The sequence below is a fragment of the Pagrus major genome, chromosome 6 (genome assembly GCF_040436345.1).
Source record: "Pagrus major chromosome 6, Pma_NU_1.0".
NCBI lineage: Eukaryota > Metazoa > Chordata > Actinopteri > Spariformes > Sparidae > Pagrus > Pagrus major.
Window position 1 is genome coordinate 3,632,216 of NC_133220.1, and position 22,792 is coordinate 3,655,007.

The 22,792-nt window shown below is 43.6% G+C and overlaps 2 protein-coding genes across 2 annotated transcripts in view; one reads left to right on the top strand and one right to left on the bottom strand.

Annotated features, from left to right (window-relative positions):
* LOC140997852 (butyrophilin-like protein 1) overlaps positions 1 to 22,792 on the bottom strand; it is a 158,962-nt gene that overhangs the window by 102,853 nt on the left and 33,317 nt on the right. The gene's annotated exons all lie outside the window — the stretch shown is intronic.
* On the top strand, positions 12,183 to 18,446 carry LOC140997571 (butyrophilin-like protein 1). Its single transcript, XM_073467517.1, has 6 exons — positions 12,183 to 12,390; positions 14,741 to 15,070; positions 15,673 to 15,708; positions 17,626 to 17,904; positions 18,070 to 18,210; positions 18,436 to 18,446. The coding sequence occupies exons 1-6, from the start codon at positions 12,324 to 12,326 to the stop codon at positions 18,444 to 18,446; spliced, it is 864 nt and encodes a 287-aa protein (XP_073323618.1). The 5' UTR covers positions 12,183 to 12,323.

Consider the following 22,792-nt stretch of genomic DNA (forward strand, 5'->3'; position numbering starts at 1 on the left):
GTCCTCAGTTTCGGCCTATGCAACGCCCCAGCCACGTTTGAACGGCTGATGGAGAAGGTGCTGGGTGACATCCCCCGACAGGAATGTCTGGTCTACTTAGACGACATACTGGTCCATGGGGGCTCCTTCCATGCAGCCTTGGGGGCCCTGCGGCACGTTCTACAGAGGATATCGGCGGCTGGTCTGAAACTCCACCCAGATAAGTGCTGCTTCATGAGAAAAGAGCTGGAGTTTCTGGGACACAGGGTTGGGGGAGAAGGCATTAGCACGTTGGAGGAGAAAGTGCAGGCAGTGAGGGACTGGCCGGTCCCCACCAACCTGCGAGAGCTGAAGAGCTTCATTGGACTGGCATCCTACTACAGGCGGTTTGTGCGTGGCTTCTCATGCATAGCTGCGCCCCTCTTCCGCCTGCAGCAGAAAGACAGTGATTTTTCGTGGACACCTGAGTGCGAGCAGGCCTTCAGCTTGTTGAAGAAAGCCTTGACAGAGTCTCCCATCCTCATCCCTCCGGACCCCAACCTGCCGTTCGTCCTGGACACGGACGCCAGCGATGTTGGGATGGGAGCGGTGTTGAGCCAGGTGGGGGCGGAGGGGGAGAAAGTGGTGGCGTACTTCAGTAAAACTTTCAACAAAGCTGAACGGCGCTATTGTGTGACACGCAGAGAACTTCTTGCTATTGTGAGAGCTATAAGCCACTTCAAGTACTATTTGTGCGGTCTGCCCTTCACTGTCCGAACTGACCACTCTGCCCTCCAGTGGTTAATGTCCTTCAAAGAGCCCGAAGGGCAGATTGCACGCTGGCTGGAAGAACTGGCGCCGTACGTCTTCAAAGTGGAGTACAGGGCTGGAACTCGCCATGCCAATGCTGACGCCATGTCCCGGCGCCCCTGTACTCTCTACGGCTGCTGATACTGTGAAAAGAGGGAGGTCCGTGAGAAAGAGCTGCGTGTAGAGGAGCAAGGCCACATGCATGAGGGAGAAGGGCCTGTCTGCAGAGAGATGCAGGTTGTCGACTCACCTGAATGGAGACTGCAGCAGGAGCAAGATGCTGATCTGCACCCAGTGCTGCAGTGGGTGGAGTCAGGACAAAAGCCACAGTGGAATGAGGTCGCTGGGTGCTCGCCTGCCACTAAAGGACTGTTCGCAAAGTTCGGGGCTCTCCGGGTAAAAGATGGAGTGCTCGAGAGAGCCTGGAAAGAGCCAGCTACAGGAGAAGAGAGGTGGCAGGTAGTGGTACCCAGAGCACTGAGAGAGACGGTGCTAAAAGCCTCTCATGGAACCACGGGGGCAGGACACTTTGGAGTCTCAAAAACCCTGCGTCGCATCCGGCAAGGTTTTTACTGGGGTCAGCTTAGGAGAGATGTTGAGGACTTTTGTCGCCGCTGTGACCTCTGCACAGCACACAAAGGTCCCCTGGATCAGTCCCGCGCTCAGCTTCAGCAGCTGGCAGTGGGGGCCCTGATGGAGAGGGTAGCAGTGGACATAATGGGCCCGTTTCCCCGCACAGACAGGGGCAACCGTTATGTTCTAGCCGCCATGGACTATTTTACAAAATGGCCAGAGGCGTATGCCATACCAGATCAGGAGGCAGGGACTGTTGCAGATGCTCTGGTTGAGGGCATGTTTGCCAGGTTTGGGGCTGCTGAGGTCATTCACAGCGACCAAGGAAGAAACTTTGAGTCAGGCGTGTTTTCTGCTATGTGTGAGCGCCTAGGCATGCAGAAGACGCGAACTACTCCTTTACATCCGCAGAGTGACGGACTCGTCGAACGATTTAACAGAACCCTGGCAAAACAACTCGCCATCCTCACTGCAGAACATCAACGTGACTGGGACATGCACCTGCCTCTCGTCTTATTGGCCTACAGGTCAGCGGTGCAGGAGTCCACCTCATGCACACCTGCCCTGCTCATGTTGGGACGAGAGCTGCGGACGCCGGCAGAAATGGCTTTTGGCAGACCCCCAGACTCACCGGCAGTGCCACCAGGACCAGAATACGCCAGAAGGCTCCAGGACCGAATGGAGTCAGCTCATGTCTTCGCTCGTGACCAGTTGCAGAAAGCGGGCATGAGACAGAAAAGAAACTATGACATGAGGGCTAAAGGGAGAGACTTTAAGGCTGGAGACCTTGTATGGGTGTACAGTCCAAGGAGAAAGAAGGGCCGGTGCCCAAAACTGGACAGTCACTGGGTGGGGCCTTGTGAGGTATTGGAGAAGCTGGGTGAGGTGGTATACAGGCTGCCGCTGCCCCCTATGGGGAGACTAGTGGTCCTCCACAGGGACAGATTGGCCCCATACAGGGGTGATGCACGTCCACCTCAGCGCCCAGGACCCTCAACACCTTCTCAGAGAAACAAGACAGCCACACCCCCACGTTTACTGACTGTTTCCCCTGTCAACTCCCCACATTCCCCCCTGCCCCTAAACTCACCCCCTGCTCATCAGCAGGTTGTTCCAGGACTGCAGGTGCAGCCGCTTTTGTTCACTCCAAAGCGGCCTCAGAGACAGAGACGGCCCCCAGGCCACCTCAGGGATTTTTTATGTGATCCCTCGGGGCGAGGGTCTTTGTAAGGGGGGGGCAGTGTAGCGACCCTGCAGTAATGTTACTGTCATAATGTGTTCTGTGTTTTAAAGTTCTGTGATTTCTGACTGTCAGTGAACGTGTTTGGTATAGACAGGTATGTGGTTGGATGAGTAAGGAAGGGGGCGGGGTGAGTGTAGGAAGTGAGTGTGTGTTTGCATAGGAGAGGGTGAGAGCTCATGTTGGAGGAGAGCTGTAAGACAAACTCAGCGCTGTTGTTATTTTGGCGTAGTTACGGCCGACAGTAACTGTTGCGTTTCTAATAAATAAGAAAGGTGAGACCAACTCCTCGTCATTCTTCTGACGTCCTGTCGGACGCTACAATACATACTAAAGCAAGGAAAAAGTCAGTTTTGCATAATATGTCCCCTTTAATACAGTTCAATCTGTTTATCGGCGTTTTGTGGGTGAGTGTGTGTGGTTGCTGCAATACAAGCACAACAATACAGACTGATTAGAAAATAAAGTACAACTTAAACATAAAATAAACTGAGCTAGATCTTTAACCAGATAACAACTGAAATACAGCTCCAGATTAGTTATGAACTTAGAGTCAGCATTAATCAATTAAACCTGAATGAGCATTAGTCTATAGGCTTAGATGCAACATAAGAGGAACATACACTGTCACTAATCAATTAGCATTCAGTGTGCAATGTATAAACAACAGAGATTAGCGGCTAATTGTTCATCACTTATACAAACAGATGGCAAAACTACTTCTAAGTCATCAAAATAGACTCATGGATAAAAACATCAACAGCGTGTAACACAACAGGAAACACAGAAACTTACATCTTAAGCGACGCACACACTGACGATCGTTCAGCCGATCTCTGAACCGATATACACGTCCGCGGTGCGTTCAAGGACTCAGAGACTGTTGGAATTTTCATGTGCGGCATAAGCTTTTGTACAGTACTGAAGTGCTCCTTTAATTCTTTTGGGGTTTTTTTAATATTTATTTTTTCTATTGTTATGGGCCCTCTACCATAAAGGCTCGCAGAGAGGGCGTATCATATTTAAAAGGACGCTCAGAAACCAGATGAACAGTTGAACCAAAGTTTATTTTAAATCAATGACGCTCAAACAAAATACCAACCAGAAGAGGATGGAGATCCCAGCTGAAATAAACAAAAAGGGGAAATCACTGAGCCAGACACGCAGTGGGTTGTCTTACCCAGCTATCCCCTCTAAACTATCAAAAAGGAAAGAAACAAAGTAATCTAACCCTAAGTGAGCCAAAGGAAACCGAAAACTGGGGTACCTGTGATCTCCAACCCAAACTAAAATAACAAACTAACAAAACAAAACCCCAGCACTGAAAAACATGCGCAGGGAAAAGACAACAAGGAGAAAAGGGAAAAATATCCCCCTTCTGATGTGAGTTGGGCAGTGACTCCAGAGAGAGTGAGACTTCCACTCAATCCTCCTCAAATGCTGTCATCAGGTAATTGCAAAAACCTCACAGGTGTGTCCTCCTGGAAGATAAATACACAGACAAAGGAAGAGAGGGCGCCAGAGAGCAACAGAGAGAGAGAGAGAGAGAGAGAGAGAGAGAGAGATCTTTGCCATCAGATCTCACCAGTAAAACAGGGTAAATCACACATTTGGTTGAGTTTAGATCAAACCTCAGGCGTAACTGATAGGGATCTATATCTCTGTGCAATTTATATACCCCCAGTAGATTCTCGTTATTTTGAAGAAGACATTTTTGAACTGAACTGAACTGAACTGAACATTTTTGACACTCTCCATTCAAAAAATTGCCTACTTCCAGGCCCAGGGAAACGTGCTTCTAACTGGAGATCTGAATGGACGAACAGGAATCGAACCTGATGTCATGGACCCACAGGGCAACAACTATGTATTTGATCAGGCCCCCCTGTTTACCACACCAACCATCACCCGTCGGAACAACCTTGACTCTTAGGGAGATTCACATACTCCTCAGCTCTTGGGTCTAGTCTAGTAGACTATGCAATCACTGACATGGACCCCTCCACTATCAGTGCATTTACTGTCAGACAGCAATCCCCCCTTTCAGACCACAACCAAATAAATGTGTTCTTTAAACTCTTAGATGAAATGAGTGACACAAAAAGGGAACCCAGCAAGCTGTTTCAATTAAATCCTACTTACAGATGGGCCCCAGACAGTGGAGACAAATTCATCATGGCCTTGAACTCACCCGATCTGATGAATGACATATCAATATATGACCAAAACCAATATATCTCTACCAGAGATGGTGTAAACAAGGCCATTGATGATATCAAAATGATATTTCATAAGGCAGCTATTAAAGCTGACCTCATCAAACAAAAACAGAAGCCTGTTAAAAGGCAAAACGCTGACAAATGGTTTGATCAAGAATGCATATGTTACGCCCCATTGTCGGGGAAAATGATAAAGTAAAAAGGGTGAAAAACTACAAGAACACCACACGTTTGACGCCATTCAGTGTATTCTCTTTCCAGCCACGTTTCTCTCATGCTTCTCTCTCAACACGCAGAAAAAGGCCTCAACAATCGATCGCTGTGCAGCACATTCGCCACAGACTTGACAAAGAAAATAGAAAAATACAATTGAGTTTTTAAACATAACTTATGCAAATGCATTCTCATAAAAGGTAAGTAAAAGATTGTAAACAAAAACTGATATAAAATAAACTATTTTATCTATTACTGTTGTTACTGTCTCTGTTGTCATTTCTGTACCTGCGAGGCAAAAGCAGTTGAACACGGAACAGATGATCAATCATCATCTTAACCCTTTTAGCTCAGGATACATGTAAACAATGAATTATTCCATTTTTAATCACTATTCCTAATGAATTATTATGTTACACTTTGAACAACATGAATTACATTGTTTTTAATCAAATCTTGCCATGAATTATTGTTTTTAGCCATAAGCTTGGTCTTTTTATCATGCACAACTTTATAACCATGACACATAGCAAAAATAGCAAATGAAAAACATCGCCAACCAAACAACTTAGCCTTACGCATTAGATACAATGAAATTTTAAAGAAATATAAATGTAAAATTAGGAACAAAAAACTAAATTATACCCACATGAAACTTGAAGATATTGAGAATGCCATTAATCAAAATCAATTCTTGGATATGTGGAACAAGCTCAACACAAAGCAACAGACATTACCCATCCAAAATGGTGACATCTGGAGAGCACATTATGAAAATCTGTACAAAGACATACCAATAAATCAAATCAATTCAGATCAGTGTATTATACAAGAAAAACTCCAAACATTAGAAGAAACAATTAAAGACAACCAAAACTCCCTTGATTTCCCAATTACTTGGGAAGAATTGACCACACAGACAAAATGTCTCCAGCCAAGGAAAGCTTGTGGTCCAGACAGCATTGAAAACGAAATGCTCAAATGCAGCAGCCCAGAGCTGCAGGGTGCAGTGTGAAAGCTGTTCAATATTGTGTTACAGTCGGGATGTTTTCCTGACATCTGGTGCAAAGGGCTCATTTCCCCCATTCATCAGAGTGGGGACAAATCAGACCCTAATAACTACCGTGGCCTCTGTGTCAGCAGCTGTCCAGGTAAATTATTCTGGAGTATTCTTAATAAAAGAAAACTAGATTTCCTTGAGGAACACTCCATCTTGATTAAAAGTCAAATTGGCTTCCTCCCAAAACACCGCACCACCGACCATGTATATACCCTTCACACTTTAATTAACAAACATGTACACCAAACAAAAAATGGTGACAGGTGTCATTTTTGGCTTCCGACCACGTCCTCTGACATTTTCCACAGTGCAGAACGTCTTGTATTTTTAATAATACTTTGCACTGTAGCCACTGGAAATTGAAAACTTTTAGATATGGCCCTTAATATATATATATATATATATATATATATATATATATTAATTTCACTGCACTTTACTGCTTTTTGCACTCTGGTTAGACTGAATTGCACTGCACGATGATAAAGTCCAATGAATCTCATCGTATTTTCATCTTTATTAGTCTCATGTACAACACACACAAGCACCTGTTTTTTATTAAAATGTAACATCCAGTAGTCACATATACTTCTCTTCTCTCTTCAGGTGCACTTTTAAAATATTGAATACATACATGCAGTTTCTGTGTGAGTGTATGAAAATTGGTTGTGAAATTGACTGCGATGCGAGGGGGTGCCAGCTAAAATCTTGCCTAGGGCGCCAAACCAGCACTGTCCAGGTAGATAAGATAATAGTGGTGAAAGTAATATTTTAGTAATCTTCGGCATTAGTTAATATTAATTTTCAAAGTGCAAGTGGTCATTTGTTACTTTAGCCAACTCAAAAAGTAAAAATGATGCACTTCGTGTATCATCTGATCATTCAATTATTCCATTTAATCTGGCAAATGAAAAATGACAAAACGAGTCAATATTTGTTTTTTCTGTTTTTCTGTATGCACCAAACATTGAAAACTGGTATTTGTTTTCCTATTTTCAGCCCAAAACGGAAAATATAATAAACAAGGAAGCCAAAACGAAATAATAAAACTAATTTACATTTTCCATCCATCCATCCATTTTCTGCCACTTATCCGGGGCCGGGTCACAGGGGCAGCTGCCTGAGCAGGGACACCCAGACTTCCCTCTCCCCGGACATTTCCTCCAGCTCCTCCGGGAGGATCCCAAGGCGTTCCCAGGCCAGCTGGGCGACATAGTCACTCCAGCGTGTCCTGGGTCTTCCTCGGGGTCTCCTCCTCCCGGTGGGACATGCCTGGGACACCTCCTGAGGGAGGCGTCCAGGCAGGGCTCTAGACTAACTTTTTCCCAGGTAGCACTGGTGCTACCTAGCTTTTCATTTGGTAGCACAAAAATAAATTAGGTAGCACACCTTGTATTTGAATGGAGAGAGAGCGGGAAATACACGAGCGACTTATGTGGGAAATTATTAACACGTTACCGTAAAATATCAAATAATATCCCAGGCTATGAAGTTAATCTCCATAGCTCGGGCTATTATTTATCTCATTCACAAAACTAGGCGTGTATTTGAATCCAGGGTATTTGGGACAGGCGATTAATAGGCTACTTCCTCGCAAAAAAACTTGTCCAGCAATACTATTGAAATAGGTCTACATTCTACAACGTAGTTTTATTTATTTATGTTATTTTATTAAAGTATGGCTTTGCATTGTTAAAACATCATGCGAAAACACACGCAAGGGAATTTCGTCTTTACACACCATACGCAGATACCCGGTAGTTGCCCGAATTAAGGGTTCAGCTTCGGGACAAAAAAAAAAAATTTCTTTCTATTTGAGGCAAAAGTCATGAACAAAAACGTGTTGAAAATGCGCTGAAATTACAAAGTAAACGAAACAATTATAAGATAATCCACAAGACAAATCACAAGTTTTAAATCAGTCATCACTTTGGACTGATTGACTGACTTACCGGTAGAAGAGGAATCGGCGCATTGTCTACCTTTGGAGTTGGCGGAGTTGTTCAGAAGTGACACCGAGGAAGAAGATTTCGTTGGCTTTAGTGATTATGAGTGACACTGATTGTTTGGTTGTAGCATGTTATATATGCTATATTTAGTCGAATGACTCTACCGTAATATGTGACGTTAACATAGCCTACCAGGCACGTTCTCAGTTCGTTGTTTATGCGTCATATAACGCAGGCTACACTTATTCAGCCTGTTGTTCTCTATTCTATTTTTATTTTAAATTGCCTTTCGTGACATGCGCATGCTGTTATTACTATTCTATGGAAGCGCATCGTTCGTTTTTCCCGGCAGAAATGTACGTTGTTTAAAGCCCCCAACAGTGCGCTGATGGTCATGAAAATAGAGCCCGAAATGTCTATCCTTGGTGTTGGATATTATCAAATAAATTTCCCCAAAAAATTTGATGCGACTTATACTCCAGTGCGACTTAGCCTATACATGTTTTTTTTTTCGTTCTTTATTATGCATTTTTGGCTGGTGCAAATACGGTATATATTATATTTATTATCAACCACACGTCCGCACGGTCACGGCTGAGGAGGGTAGTGAAAGGGGGGTCCTCTCCAAGTCGCACCGGTGCGACCTGTTTGAAAATTAACTCGCACATTTTGAAATTAGGTCGCATGTGCGACCTATTAGGTCGCACTCTAGAGCCCTGCGTCCAGGGGGCATCCGATACAGATGCTCGAGCCACCTCAGCTGACTCCTCTCGATGTGGAGGAGCAGCGGTTCTACTCCGAGCTCCTCCCGTGTGACAGAGCTCCTCACCCTATCTCTAAGGGAGCGCCCTGCCACCCTGCGGAGGAAACTCATTTCAGCCGCTTGTATCCGGGATCTTATTCTTTCAGTCATGACCCAAAGTTCATGACCATAGGTGAGGGTAGGAACGTAGACTGACCGGTAAATCAAGAGCTTCGCCTTTCGGCTTAGTTCTCTCTTCACCACGACAGACCGATACAACGACTGCATTACTGCGGCCGCCGCACCGATCCGCCTGTCAATCTCACGCTCCATCCTTCCCTCACTCGTGAACAAGACCCCGAGATACTTGAACTCCTCCACTTGAGGCAGGAACTCTCCCCCAACCTGGAGGGAACAAGCCACCTTTTTCCGGTCGAGAACCATGGCCTCAGACTTGGAGGTGCTGATTCTCATCCCAGCTGCTTCACACTCGGCTGCAAACCGCCCCAGGACATGCTGGAGGTCCCGGCTCGAAGGAGCCAACAAGACAACGTCATCTGCGAAAAGCAGGGATGAAATCCGGTGGCTCCCGAACCAGATCCCCTCTGGCCCATGACTGCGCCTAGAAATTCTGTCCATAAAAATAATGAACAGAACCAGTGACAAAGGGCAGCCCTGCCGGAGTCCAACATGCACCTGGAACAGGTCTGACTTACTGCCGGCAATGCGAACCAGGCTCCTGCTCCGGTCATACAGGGACTGTACAGCCCTTAGTAGAGGGCCACCGACCCCGTACTCCCGGAGCACCTCCCACAGAATACCACGAGGGACACGGTCGAATGCCTTCTCCAAGTCCACAAAACACATGTGGACTGGTTGGGCAAACTCCCATGAACCCTTGAGCACCCTGCGGAGGGTATAGAGCTGGTCCAGTGTTCCACGGCCAGGACGAAAACCGCATTGTTCCTCCTGAATCCGAGGTTCGACTATCGGCCGAATTCTCCTCTCCAGTACACTGGAGTAGACTTTACCAGGGAGGCTGAGGAGTGTGATCCCCCGGTAGTTGGAACACACCCTCCGGTCCCCCTTTTTGAATAGAGGGACCACCACCCCGGTCTGCCAGTCCAGAGGCACTGGCCCCGACTGCCACGCGATGTTGCAGAGACGTGTCAGCCAAGACAGCCCCACAACATCCAGAGACTTGAGGTACTCAGGGCGGATCTCATCCACCCCCGGTGCTTTGCCACCGGGCAGCTTCCGGACTACCTCGGTGACTTCGGCTTGGGTGATGAATGGATCAACCTCCGAGTCCCCAGCCTCTGCTTCCTCTGTGGAAGTCATGTCAGTGGGATTTAGGAGATCCTCGAAGTACTCCTTCCACCGCCCGACGATATCCCCAGTCGAGGTCAACAGCTCCCCGCCTCCACCGTAAACAGTGTTGGCGGGGTGCTGCTTCCCCTTCCTAAGGCGCCGGATGGTTTGCCAGAATTTCCTCGAGGCCGACCGGTAGTCCTTCTCCATGGCCTCCCCGAACTTTTCCCAGACCCGAGTCTTTGCTTCCGCGACCGCCCGTGCTGCAGCACGCTTGGCCTGCCGGTACCCGTCAGCTGCCTCAGGAGTCCCCCGAGCCAACCAGTCTCGATAGGACTCCTTCTTCAGCTTGACAGCATCCCTTACTGTCGGTGTCCACCACCGAGTTCGGGGATTGCCGCCACGACAGGCACCGGAGACATTACGGCCACAGCTCCGAACAGCCGCGTCAACAATGGAGGTGGAGAACAAGGCCCATTCAGACTCAATGTCCCCAGCCTCCCTCTGGATCTGGTCAAAGCTCTCCTGGAGGTGGGAGTTGAAGACCTCCCCGACAGAGGGTTCCACCAGACGTTCCCAGCAGAACCTCACAGTACGTTTGGGTCTGCCAAGTCTGTCCAACAATAACGGAATTTACATTTTCCGTTATTGTTATATAGCCTACCATTTCCCACAGTGCATTTCTGCCGTGTGGCCACACTTTACGCATGCGCAATGTATAGTCACTCAGTATCCATGGTGAGCAACAACACACCAGTCTGAGCCCAAAAGTCCCACGGTCCAGTCCATTGACTGTGTAAGTCTATGGTCCAGTCCCAGTAGACCACTGGAGTCCCACACTCTAATGGCCTCACTCCAGCCATACATGTCTCTAATTAATGACATGTTTATGAATGGAGTGACATCATGAGATCTCAGAAAAGTTGCGAGAAATGGGTGTCAAGCGGGGAAGCTCTGAAGATAGAGAAAATATAAATAGTAATAGTATAAATGATACTGAGGTTTTCAACCAATTACTCTTTTAGCCCTCTTGCTTTTAAAAAATAGTGGAGGAGCAACTTCCTCTACCTCTATGAACCAGCCTGCTCTGGTGTGTGTGTGTCTGTGTGTGTGTGTGTGTGTAAACACTGATGAATTTCAATATGCAATCTACTGCCTTAAACTTAAATCTACTGCTTTGTGAAACTTGGATCGTTGGATGGTTGTTGGTCAGACTTACAGAGTGGTTTAGAAAAATACACATCATCATTTAAGGCAGCTCATTAACACCACAGCGCAGTGTTTCCCATCGGTTGAGAATTGACTTATTGTCTTTGTGGTGGGACAACAGAGGTCAGTGATAAATCAATCAAAGGACTATGAGTAACTCTTTTTGGTCCAGAATGTGCGGTCCTTGTACAGTCAACACTCGTTATCCTATCGCCCTGGCCAGGGGTGGTCAGGTTGGCAGTTGTTGGCTGTAGGATCTTTCTGTCCAGTATAGATAAACTTTATTGTCTATACTAAACAGAACTACATGAATACTACACAGAACTACATGAATACTACACAGAACTACATAAACACTACACAGAACTACATAAACACTACACAGAACTACATTAATCTGTTACTTTCAACAAAATGTCCAAATCACCTTTATAGATCAGTGAAACAGTCTAGATCTTTAAATAAACGCATGTCCTTGGACTCAGGGATCAGCAGGCAGACACAGGATCATAGTCTGATTTATTATGAGACAGGAATAAATATTTTAAATTGTAGACTCAGTCAGTTTCTTGGTGAACCACACTTTACATTAGTTTAGATGTAGTAATAATAACTACAGAGCTCACTGCTCAGACAGTTTCTATAAAGGAAGGATCAGCTCCGCCTCAACGTGACGTCATGCAGCAGTTAGTTTGTGACCACGCCCAGTTTCCAGCGCAGCACCGAGCCACAGACCTCAGGTCAGTGGAGGAAGAAGAACAAGGAAGTTATCGGCTGATAAACTTGTCAGCGTGCCGAGGCCTTCTCACGTATATTTACTAAATGTTAACGTATTTACGGATATGATTAACGTTATACTGGACTGTGCGGTGTCCAGCTGCTGTCCACTGAGACTTTATTTGGGACGTTTGAGACTACGAGTATCTCTTTAACGACAGTTAGCGGCAGGTTGGCTTCTCGTTAGCTCACTAACGTCGTCAGTTAAAACATTGAGGAAGTGGTTCTGGTGTGAAGTTCGTCCTCTGCCTTCAGCTTCAACATGAGGACATCTCTGGATCTTTGTGTTTGTCTGCTGACTCTGTGTGTAATAACACTTGGACAACACGGTAAGAAAGGTGATATTTACTAGTACATCACGACCTGTAACTTCCACTGTAGCGTAGCATAACAGCTACATGTGTTATAGGAGGCACCACCGTGTGTCTGGTCGCTACGTTATTCATTATTTTAATTCTGCTTAATTCTCCATCGTGTTTTCTGTGTCGACTCACAATCTAACTTAATCACCTTTTGTTCTTTTCAACTTTAATCTTCCTTCGACTTAGTTTCACTTTCGTCTCACTGCGCTCCAGCCAGCGCCCATGTTTGTTTGCGATTCGTTCATATACTAGGCATTACGGTAACAACCGATTTCAAAATAAAAGCGAAGAAGGTGAGTTCACAGTCAACAGGTCAGTCTGTCAATAATTAATCAATCAATTAATAAACCAACAATTGAATGAATAAATAAATAAATATAACAATCTGACAAAATAAAACAAAATTAGTAAATGTATAAAAATAATTAAACTAATCATTAATAAGTGACTCCTGCCTGTAATTTGTATTTTAAAGATTGTGTCTTTGAGTGTGAACACTTTGTCATCTCAGTTGTGTGAATAATTAGTCAAACTTAGTAATAAAAGATAAAGTTGGAAACATCAAGTGGACCTAAATGACAGACTGTCATTGAGAGTCTTCTCAGAGCATTTACACCCCAGAGTTCACCACAGTATCATATATTTTCACTGTGTGCCTCTAAATTAAGACTGGAATTAAAAGGAAATTCTGTCTCCACTGACCCATTTTAGTTCATGTGTTCACAATGTCACAGACCCAACAGCAGGACAATATGATGTAGGATTTCAAAATGAACGCCCTTTAATATTTCATAAATGGGTTATGTTTTCAGCTGACTTCAGATTGATATTAAAACTAGTCAGCAGTGGTACAGTGTTTTATTATTTCTTTATCTGTTATAAATATGTAGAAACCATCAGATATAACAATTAATTTAAATAAAACAGAAAAGCAAAGGAAACATCAGCCAATGAAAGATTTTGATTTTGTTTTTATCCTCACTGGGCTGTTAAAGGAGTTCAGTGTATTTTCAGTCGTCGTTTCATTCATCATGAACTGTGTGTGTGTTAAGAGGACGTCTTGTTTTTATACAGCGCCACCTGCTGCACTGCTGAGCCTCCTGTTGTTGTGCACTGCTGTGGTTAACTAGATCAATTCAATACTGAATTACAGATGAATAGTTATTTGTTATAATTCATCATTAATAATTATTAGACATGTTATTTTCTTCAAACTGGGACTTTTCAAAAAGCTACTAACAGCAATTAGTCGAGATGAGTTCATGAAGGTTTTCTAGTGTTTCCCACATGATTTCATGACACTATGGTGGGTGGACCTCGGACCCTTTCAGTCAGTACTGGAGCATATCATAACTTATGTGATCATAAATTATGTGATCATAAATTATGTGATCATAAACAAGAACATTCGGAAAATATCAAATCTTAAAATAATAAAGTGTAACACTGCTTTGAGCTTGATGCCTGGTGATGAGTCCAGTCATCACAATAGTACACAGCTATGACTGTACATGAGAGATCTGTCATGCTATTAAGAGACGTGAAAATATTTCTGTGTTTTGGATCATAATGAAACTGTGGTGGGCTGCTTCGGCACTATACTGAGCAACTGGGCCAAGTGAGAATGTGCCAAGCTGTTTGATTTAGCCTTTTACATTTGTGCTCACTGTTGGACAGCAAACACACTTATTCAGTGATCACAACTTCAAATGCCTTCAATTAATTCTTGGTGATTTCTATTTATACAACTAAACAAGCAAAACTTGATCACCAACATTTAACAGAATCACAGACACTGAGCTCAGATTTCAGCCGAGAGTCTCATGTTTACAATATTCTAATCTTGTTAATGAAGAGACGTGTTTGTGTTGTGTTGTGTTGTCTCATCCGCTGTGATAATATGCACATGTTTCAAACTGTGAACTCTCTGAGTAAGAAGTCAGAGTGTAAAGAAAGGCTCCAGGTTGTCCAGCGCTGTGAATATCTCTCTGGACAGTGTGAGGGTCTGTCAGCTGCAGTGCAGCAGGTCAGAAGCAGCTCCAAACACATCAGAAAATATCTCTCTTCAAAGGTTCAAAACACAGTTTTCATATCCAGGTCATCCAGGTTTGATGATGTCATCACTGAAATAACACAGACTGATTTATCAAAGCTGTCTCCTGAGGGAGAATATTTCAGGAGGTGTGATGTGCAGGAAAACTTAAAGCCATAAATCATTTGATTACTAACTACCATGATGTAAACTGGTGTTTGAGAGCAAATGTTTTCACCTGACGGCTCCGTTGAACATAATGATTAAATTCACTTTATTTTTCAGGTCCAGGTGTCAAAGTGGACGTGAAAGAAGGCAGTGATGCTGTTTTACCCTGTTCCCTCAGCACCAAGGAGGACATCACAAGAAAGCTCTTTGACTGGAAGAAAGATGGTCAGAAGGAGGTGTTCATTTATGAAAACAGCAAATATTATGGTAAAGGCTTCACAGGTCAAGATGAGCAGTTCAAAGGTCGAGTCTCACATTTTCAAGATCAACTGATGAACGGCAACGCCTCCATAAAGATCCAGAATACAAAGATGGCCGACAGCGGGAACTACAGCTGCGATTTTCCACGTCTTCAGAGACAAATATTCAACATTGAGCTTGTTGTTGGTGAGTGCTTTCATTAAACAGTTAATGTGCTGTATGACAGGCAGTCATAGTCACATGTTATTAGGATACAATAAAGGTACCTGTCTTCTGCTAGTTACAGAAAAAGAAGTAATCAGATTACTGATACATTTTGTAAAAAAAATAGGGATTATTGTCAGGATTACCATTTTAAACAGTAGCAGTAATCAGTAACACCCCCAGGACGCGGGTGTAAATGCAGAGTTTACTCATTCCCATTGCAAACAAAAGCCTGATCTTAGTGGGTTTAAGTTGGATATTTGACCAGTGGGAACGGGGTGAGCAGATTCCTGAGACAGATCCTGGTCAACTTTTCCAGAGGAGCAATAGAAATCATCCTGACTGGAAACATCCCACACTGGCTGGTTGGATCACGGCCCTGGACAGGAAGGCTCTGCAGCGGTTTTCTTCTCTGATGCATCTTCTCACCCATTCAGTTATCAGATGATAGTTTAAACATGCAGCTCCCTCATTAAATATGTGGCCTTTGATGCACTGAAAAATGAATCCATTAATAACATGTAACAAGTTCATAATCTCACCCATTCATTGTGCAAAAAATAATGTTCTTATTTTTCTTTCAGAACCGATCTTGAAAGACCAGTCAGGAGAAATCTCAGGTGAGTGATGATGTCACTGATCTCTGCACCTGTAAGGTGTGCTGCAACTCTCTGTGCCTCAGTATCACTCAAAGGTTTTGATACAGTGACTCCATGTAGACGTGTTGTTCTCACAGTGCAGCAGGTTGACATGAGCAGAGGGACAACCAGCAGCTGCAGGTTAACAGACATCATGTCAGCCGATCGCTTCATTGAATCAGCTTTCATTTGGTTCTTTAGTCATAAAAGTCTCCACAATTATTTTATTTGATGTAACATCAGAAGCATTTTAACCTTCTGCTAAAAATGTGTCAGATTAATAACTGAGAACTTTCTGAATCCTCACTACAGACACACATGCATGATTATAATGTTACTGATCTCTACATCTGCAGTGTTTATCAGCTGTTGAGACACAAACACAAAGTTCAGTCTGATCTACTTGATGTTGTTCAGTCCAGCTTCTGTTGTGACTGTTAACATCAGACTGTAAATACACCATGATCCACTGTTTCTATAGAGGCAGTTGCATTCAAACTGTCTTCAGCAACATTTTGACTGATCGCTTGAAGCTGATGTTGCATCTGAGCTTCAGATACTTTTTATTCAGACTGGTACAGAACAGTGAGTGTCAAGTTACAAGAAAACTGAAAGATGTTTTTCTAATAATTATAAGAAACTTCTTGTGATTTTATGAGTTTTGATCAAAAGCGATCAATAAGCTGTGATTCATATTTGATTTCCACTTCACCTGTGTAAAAAGTTAAATCAGTGTAGGGCTGCAGCTAATGTTTACATTATTAATTAACCTCTTATTATTTTTATTTAAATTAATCCATTAATGGTCTATAAATCAAATCATTAAATTAAAGGTCTCAGGGTCCAATGTGCCTTTTTCTCCAAACCCAAAGATTTTCAGTTGACAGTGACATAAAGTAGAAAGTAGTCATGTTTGGTCAGTGGTGATCAGCCTTTTCTGACAAAAAGTCATTTTCATTATTGAAAATAAACTTTTCTCTGATTAGATGAAACTATGGTCAAAACAAAGCTGATCTTCTGGTTACGTTCCTTGTAAAGAAACAGAATGAGGTAGTCGCTGTCTTTCACATCTTATTACATGCAGACCTGCAGACTGTGCAGTCAGGGCAGGATTAGGTGAAGACATCAGCACTAATAACAATCACCAGGCAGAAATGTTGGACTGCTTTCCTGATGTACTGCTGTTTCCTATTCCCCTGAGAGGAAGAGACGATCTCTTTGGCTAAGAAACGAGTTTGGTTTCGATGTTACTGTGTAACACACCAAAAGTTTGGAATTGGTCCTGTAGATGGCCTCAGCAGGCAGCTGCACCTCTACTGCAGCGTCAGGCTTTTGGGGCAACTCTGACTGTGAAAGTTGAGCGAAGGCTACGGTTACTTTTCCCATTGGAGGAATTGAGTTGCTGCTATTAGATCTGTTTTGTTACTAGAAACTCAAGGGAAAAGGTGATGACCTCAAAAGAGGCTAAAATGCTGGTGTGTAGTTGAAGAAGTACTTCACTGTTTGAAAGATGACCCTTGTGTAAAACTGGGCTGTCTCTGCTGCAGAAAGATTTAAATATTTTAGCAATTCTAATATTTATTTAAATGTTTCTTGGCCATTTTCACCTCAGTCACATTCTTTTGAAAGCCATCCACAAGCTTCTGGCTGAATTTTTAACCACGACTAAGAATTGGAAGTTCAAATAAATTTGTTTCAGATCAATACTGAGCTCTTGAGACTTTCCCATTGTAGTGTTTGTGGCTGAGTCTAATGGCTGCATCAAACAAGTCCTATTAAAATGGGCCGGAAAAGTTACAGTCACAGTTAAAGTTACAGTTAGATAAACTTGATATCTCACAGTCCAGTAGTAAATGCGGTACTGCCCTTAATAAGCTGCTGTTTATATTGTGTTCACAGGTGCATCTTCAAAGCCACACATCACCACACTTGATGAAACAAAGGACTGGTCGCTGCTGCAGTGTGAAGTTCTAGAAGCTTTTCCAAAACCTAAAGTCGAGTGGCAGGACAGCGCTGGAAACATCCTTCCTGCTGAGAAGCCTCAGGTCTCAGAGAGAGGAGGTCGTTACTACGTTACCCTCAACACCACTGTGAACAGGACAGGACACTATCGCTGTGTAGCCACACAGGAGGACATTAACCATCAGATACATGCTGAGACCTATGTGCTGTTAAATGGTGAGATTTCTTTCCTGATGGTTTAGTCATCAAAGAATTTTCATTGTTCACGTGTTATTAAATTTACATTTAATTGTTGTTTCTGTGGAGTCTATGTTCAGGGTAACAAACATGATATGCAGCAACATTCTGAGTTTGACATTTACTTCTTGTGATGTGTTTCAGAGGACTCATCCAGAGAAGTGGAGCAGTGGAGTTCGGCAACTATAGGCCTTGCTGTGCTTGTTGCAGTTTTACTTCTTGTTGTTGCTGTAATGGGCCGTGGATGTAAGTTTATATCATGTATTACACCAACATATCCATCATGTGCAGACATCAACATTACAGATACATTGTGTGATACGATCACGTCCAGACAGTTTGTTTCTGTCTCCTCAGATTTGAACCCTTCTTACATGAGGCCTCTGGTTCTAATACTGACTGAAGACATGAAAAGAAAATGAAATGCACTCATGAATCATTGCCTAACACTATTGATTAAGCTCCATCAGACAGACCTCTGAACATCACTCACTCATGTTCTTCGTATAGTTCACAAGTGAACATTTGAAAGTGGAGGCTCGACATCCTGAAGCTTTCTGCTGATAAACACAATTAAAACAAACAAAAAAGCTCATCTAGATACAAATTTATACCTTTTAAAGAGGCGATATGTCGTTTGAAGAAGTTCAAACTCAGAATTTTAGTATTTACAATATTAATGACGTAATAATGCAAACTGAGAAATACGTATTTTCTCCATAACTGAATAAAGAAGCTTCTCTCAGAGGAAAATAAGGTCCCAGAGCACTGTTTGAAGGTAGAAAGATGGCAGGGTCCGCCACATATAAACAAAGTAAAACAGTATAAATTGTGTTTATTCAGTCTTGAAAATAAATCAGTCAATGAAGATCTTTCTCTTCTGATTAAAAGTCTTTCACAAAACTACAGAATGCTCCTTTAATCCAGTTTATCATTTAATGGTAAAAGACATCTGACTGCAGAAACGGACTTAAAACAGACGCACTGGACTCGTTTTCCAGATCTGTAGCTTTAACACTTCTGGTTTGAATGTTGTAGGTCTGAATATGTCAGGCTGTAGCCTTTAAAGGGACAGTTCAACACTTTAAGTAAAACCCTTACCAGTGTCAGCTTCTTTCACAGAGACTGATGGCTGATTGATTCCACTGTTACATGTCTGTCTGTTGATTGTGGAGTTAAACTCAGGAGGTAGTTAGCTTAGCTTAGCATAAAGACTGGAAGCAGAAGGAAACAGACTAAAGTTAGAAATACACCTTCAGCACCAGGCTAACTGTTTCACCCTGTTTATGGGTTTGATGCTAAGCTAGGCTAATGGCTTCCTGATTCCATCAGACTCCATATTGATAATGAATGAATTGATTAAGTTATGAAGCCAAAGAGCTGAACATGTTCTGGTATCAGCTCTGTGACTCACAGCTGTTGGTGCTCATTATTAACACTCAGGTGTCAAAGTGCTTCATTTGGCAGCAGAGTGAGTTTGAATTGGATGTTTATAATAATCCTAATATGTAGTGATGAAGCTGAAATCATGACGTGTCATTAAATGTGAGACGGTGATCTAATGTTATGTTTGGTGGTCGACCTCAGTGTCACATTGAACATTGAGATTCTTCTGTAAAACAATGAAAGTAAAACTGAAACCGTTCAGAGCAACTTTTCACTCTCCATTCTTGACTGTTTGAAAACAGACTTTTAAAAGATGATGCAAACATTAAAATCTGCACCAAAATCATTTCTGTGTGATATAAAAGTCGACTTCATGTAATGTAAACTTTTGTTTTGGTTTCTGCAGATTCTTCTCTGATGAAAATATTATATTATCTGAATATTGTGAAAGGTAAGTCTCCTCTCACAATGTTGGTTCGTAACAAATTACATTTACTCCACTTTCAGAAAATCCCTCAAAACACACCTCTTCAAAACTTCTTACAATCACCAAAGAAGTTTGTTCTCCTCCTCCACTTCCTGATATGTTCCCTTTACTCACAGATTAATTTTCTTTTTTTGTTGTTTCCTTTGTTAAGTGACTTTAGTATCTAGAAAAGCACTATACGTTTAATGTATCATTATTTGTATTTACATTAGATTTACATTTAGGGCATTTAGCAGACGCTTTTGTCCAAAGCGACTTAAAATAAGTACATTTGTCACAAGAAAACAATCACAACGTATCACTGTCGATAAAGTAGAAAAAACAGAAACAATTTTCAAGCCCTCATCTGAGCAAAGTAGCTGCCATTTATCAAGGATATCTTAATTACATAAGTGCTATGATTTAAGTGCTAAAGGTAAGAACATACAAGTGCATACATTTAAAAAAAAAAATTGGGTTAGTCATGCTATGCGGTGTCAAGGTGAAGTCTGAACAAGTGACTCTTGAGTCTTTAGCGGAAGATGGCGAGTGACTCTGCTGTCCTGACATTGGTCGGGAGTTCGTTCCGCCACTGAGGTGCCAGAGCAGAGAAGAGTCGCAACTTCGCTGGGCGGTCTTTGTTTGCTCTTGGCGATGGCGGTACCAGCCGGCCGGCTGATGTAGTAGAGCGAAGTGCTCGTGCTGGGACATGTGGTCTGATCAGTGTTTGGAAGTAGATGGGTGCAGTTCGGTTGACGGCCTTGAAGGCCAGCACCATGGTCTTGAATCTGATGCGGGCCACAACAGGAAGCCAGTGGAGGTCACGGAGGAGGGGGGTCACATGGGAGAGTTTGGGTAGATTGAAAACGAGGCACGCTGCAGCGTTCTGGATACGTTGCAACGGTTTAGTCGCAGAGGCTGGGAATCCAGCCAAGAGCGAGTTGCAGTAGTCGAGGCGGGAGATGACCAGCCATTGAATCAGGAGTTGCGTCGCTTCCTTTGTGAGGAAAGACCGGATCCTGCAGATGTTGTAGAGGGCAAATCTGCAGGATCGGGCCACCGTGGTGATGTTGGGGGTGCAGGATAGTCCGTCGTCGAGGATTACGCCAAGGTTCCTCGCAGTCGATGATGGCGATACCGTGACGTCCTCAACAGTGACTGACAGGTCCAAGTGAGGGCAGTCTTTCCCCCGGATGAAGAGGAGTTCAGTTTTACTGAGGTTGAGCTTGAGATGATGGGCAGTTGTCCAAGCGGAGATGTCTGCCAGACATTCTGAGATGCGCGTGGCAACGTGGGTGTTGGAGGATGGGGGAGAGGAGAGGAACAGCTGGGTGTCGTCAGCATAACAGTGGTAAGAGAATCCATGTGATGCGATTGCAAAGCCTAGTGATCTAGTGTATAGTGAAAACAGAAGCGGTCCTAGTACTGAGCCTTGAGGGACACCAGTTTCCAGGGAGCAGGGTTTGGACAAGGAGCCATTTCATGACCTGAAAGGTGCGTTCTGTCGGGTATGTTGTGAACCAGGTTAGAGCAGAGTCAGTGATGCCAAGTTTGGCCAGAGTGGAGAAGAGGATTTGGTGGTTGACTTTGTCAAACGCAGAGGATAAGTCGAGGAGGATGAGGACTGACGAGTGGGACGAGGCTCTGGCGGCCCGGAGCGACTCAGTCACTGTGAGGAGGACTGTCTCAGTGGAGTGAGCAGTCCTGAAGCCTGACTGATTAGGGTCAAGGAGGTCGTTTTGCGAAAGGTAGGAGGACAGTTGGTTGTAGACGGCACGTTCCAGGGTTTTAGAGAGAAATGAGAGAAGGGATACAGGTCTGTAGTTTCGGATGTCAGCCGAGTCTAGAGCGGGTTTCTTTAGGAGTGGCTTTACTGTAGCTGTTTTGAAAGGAGCTGGAATACGGCCTGAAGTGAGGGAGGAGTTGATCAGGGTGGTGAGGAAAGGCAAGATGTCGTGTGAGATGTTTTGGAGAAGAGAGGAGGGAATCGGGTCGGGGGAACAGGTGGTGGCACGGTTAGACGTCACTAGCGTGTGAACATCTTCAGAGGAGAGGGGGCTGAAGCAGGCAAGGCTGTCATAGATGAGGGTTGGGGGAGGTGCTTTCTGGAAGGGCATAGGAGTAAATGAGGAGCTGATGTATTTTACTTTCTTGGTAAAGTAAGTTGCAAAGTCATCAGCTGTGAGGGAGGAAGAGAACATGGAGAATAGTTTCCTATAACTCCCTAAGTCTTCGTTCGGCTGTCCTGACGCTGCAGCTGAAGCTGTAGTGACTAGCCCATATGTGCTAGATTTACCTCATGCAGACTTAGCTCCACCCTGCAATCAAGCCTATTCAACACACCTGACTTGGCAGAAATCCACTGATAGCTACTCAGCTTCAAACCATTTCACAGAAATTCACACAAAAAGTATCTAAACAAGATTAAATATTTCAACTAACTTTCCTCACAGAATGCCTAAACACTGAATCTACAATTTCTCCTTACTCACCAGCAGTAGTTCACAGCTTCCCTCACCTGGACAAAATGTATATACTTGAGTCAGTTTTTTGAATAGATTGTACTTTTCTGAGTAGTTTATTACAGAATACTTTTACTTGAGTAGATTGTCAGCTGGTCCCAGGTCTGCTGCTGCTCTGTTATCTACCACAGCCACGCCTCCACATGACATGAAGCAGGATAATGACTGAAGCTACAGCAGGAGTTTGGCTTTCTAATAACGCTAACCGCCAATATTCACAGACGCATTAACAACACACAGTACAATGAGCTGCAGAGCATCAGAGAACAGAGCTGACACTGAGCTGACAGAGAGCAGTAAGCATGGCCTCTCCCTTTTCATCCTGTTAGTACCATTTTCAATGTTTGTAATTTGGTCTCAGATTTAGATATTATATTATTTAGATTCATATTTAGTGATTGCTTATTGAAGTGATTGACTAATTCTATTCTATCCTAATTCTGTAGTTTTGCATTTTAGTTCGGATATGTTTAATGTACATGCATTGCATTGT

Coding starts and splice junctions, on each gene's coding strand:
- LOC140997571 (XM_073467517.1), top strand. CDS start 12,324: ATGAGGACATCTCTGGATCTTTGTGTTTGTCTGCTGACTCTGTGTGTA. Junction 15,071..15,672: donor CAACATTGAGCTTGTTGTTG/GTGAGTGCTTTC, acceptor TTTTTCTTTCAG/AACCGATCTTGAAAGACCAG. Junction 15,709..17,625: donor CCAGTCAGGAGAAATCTCAG/GTGAGTGATGAT, acceptor TTGTGTTCACAG/GTGCATCTTCAAAGCCACAC.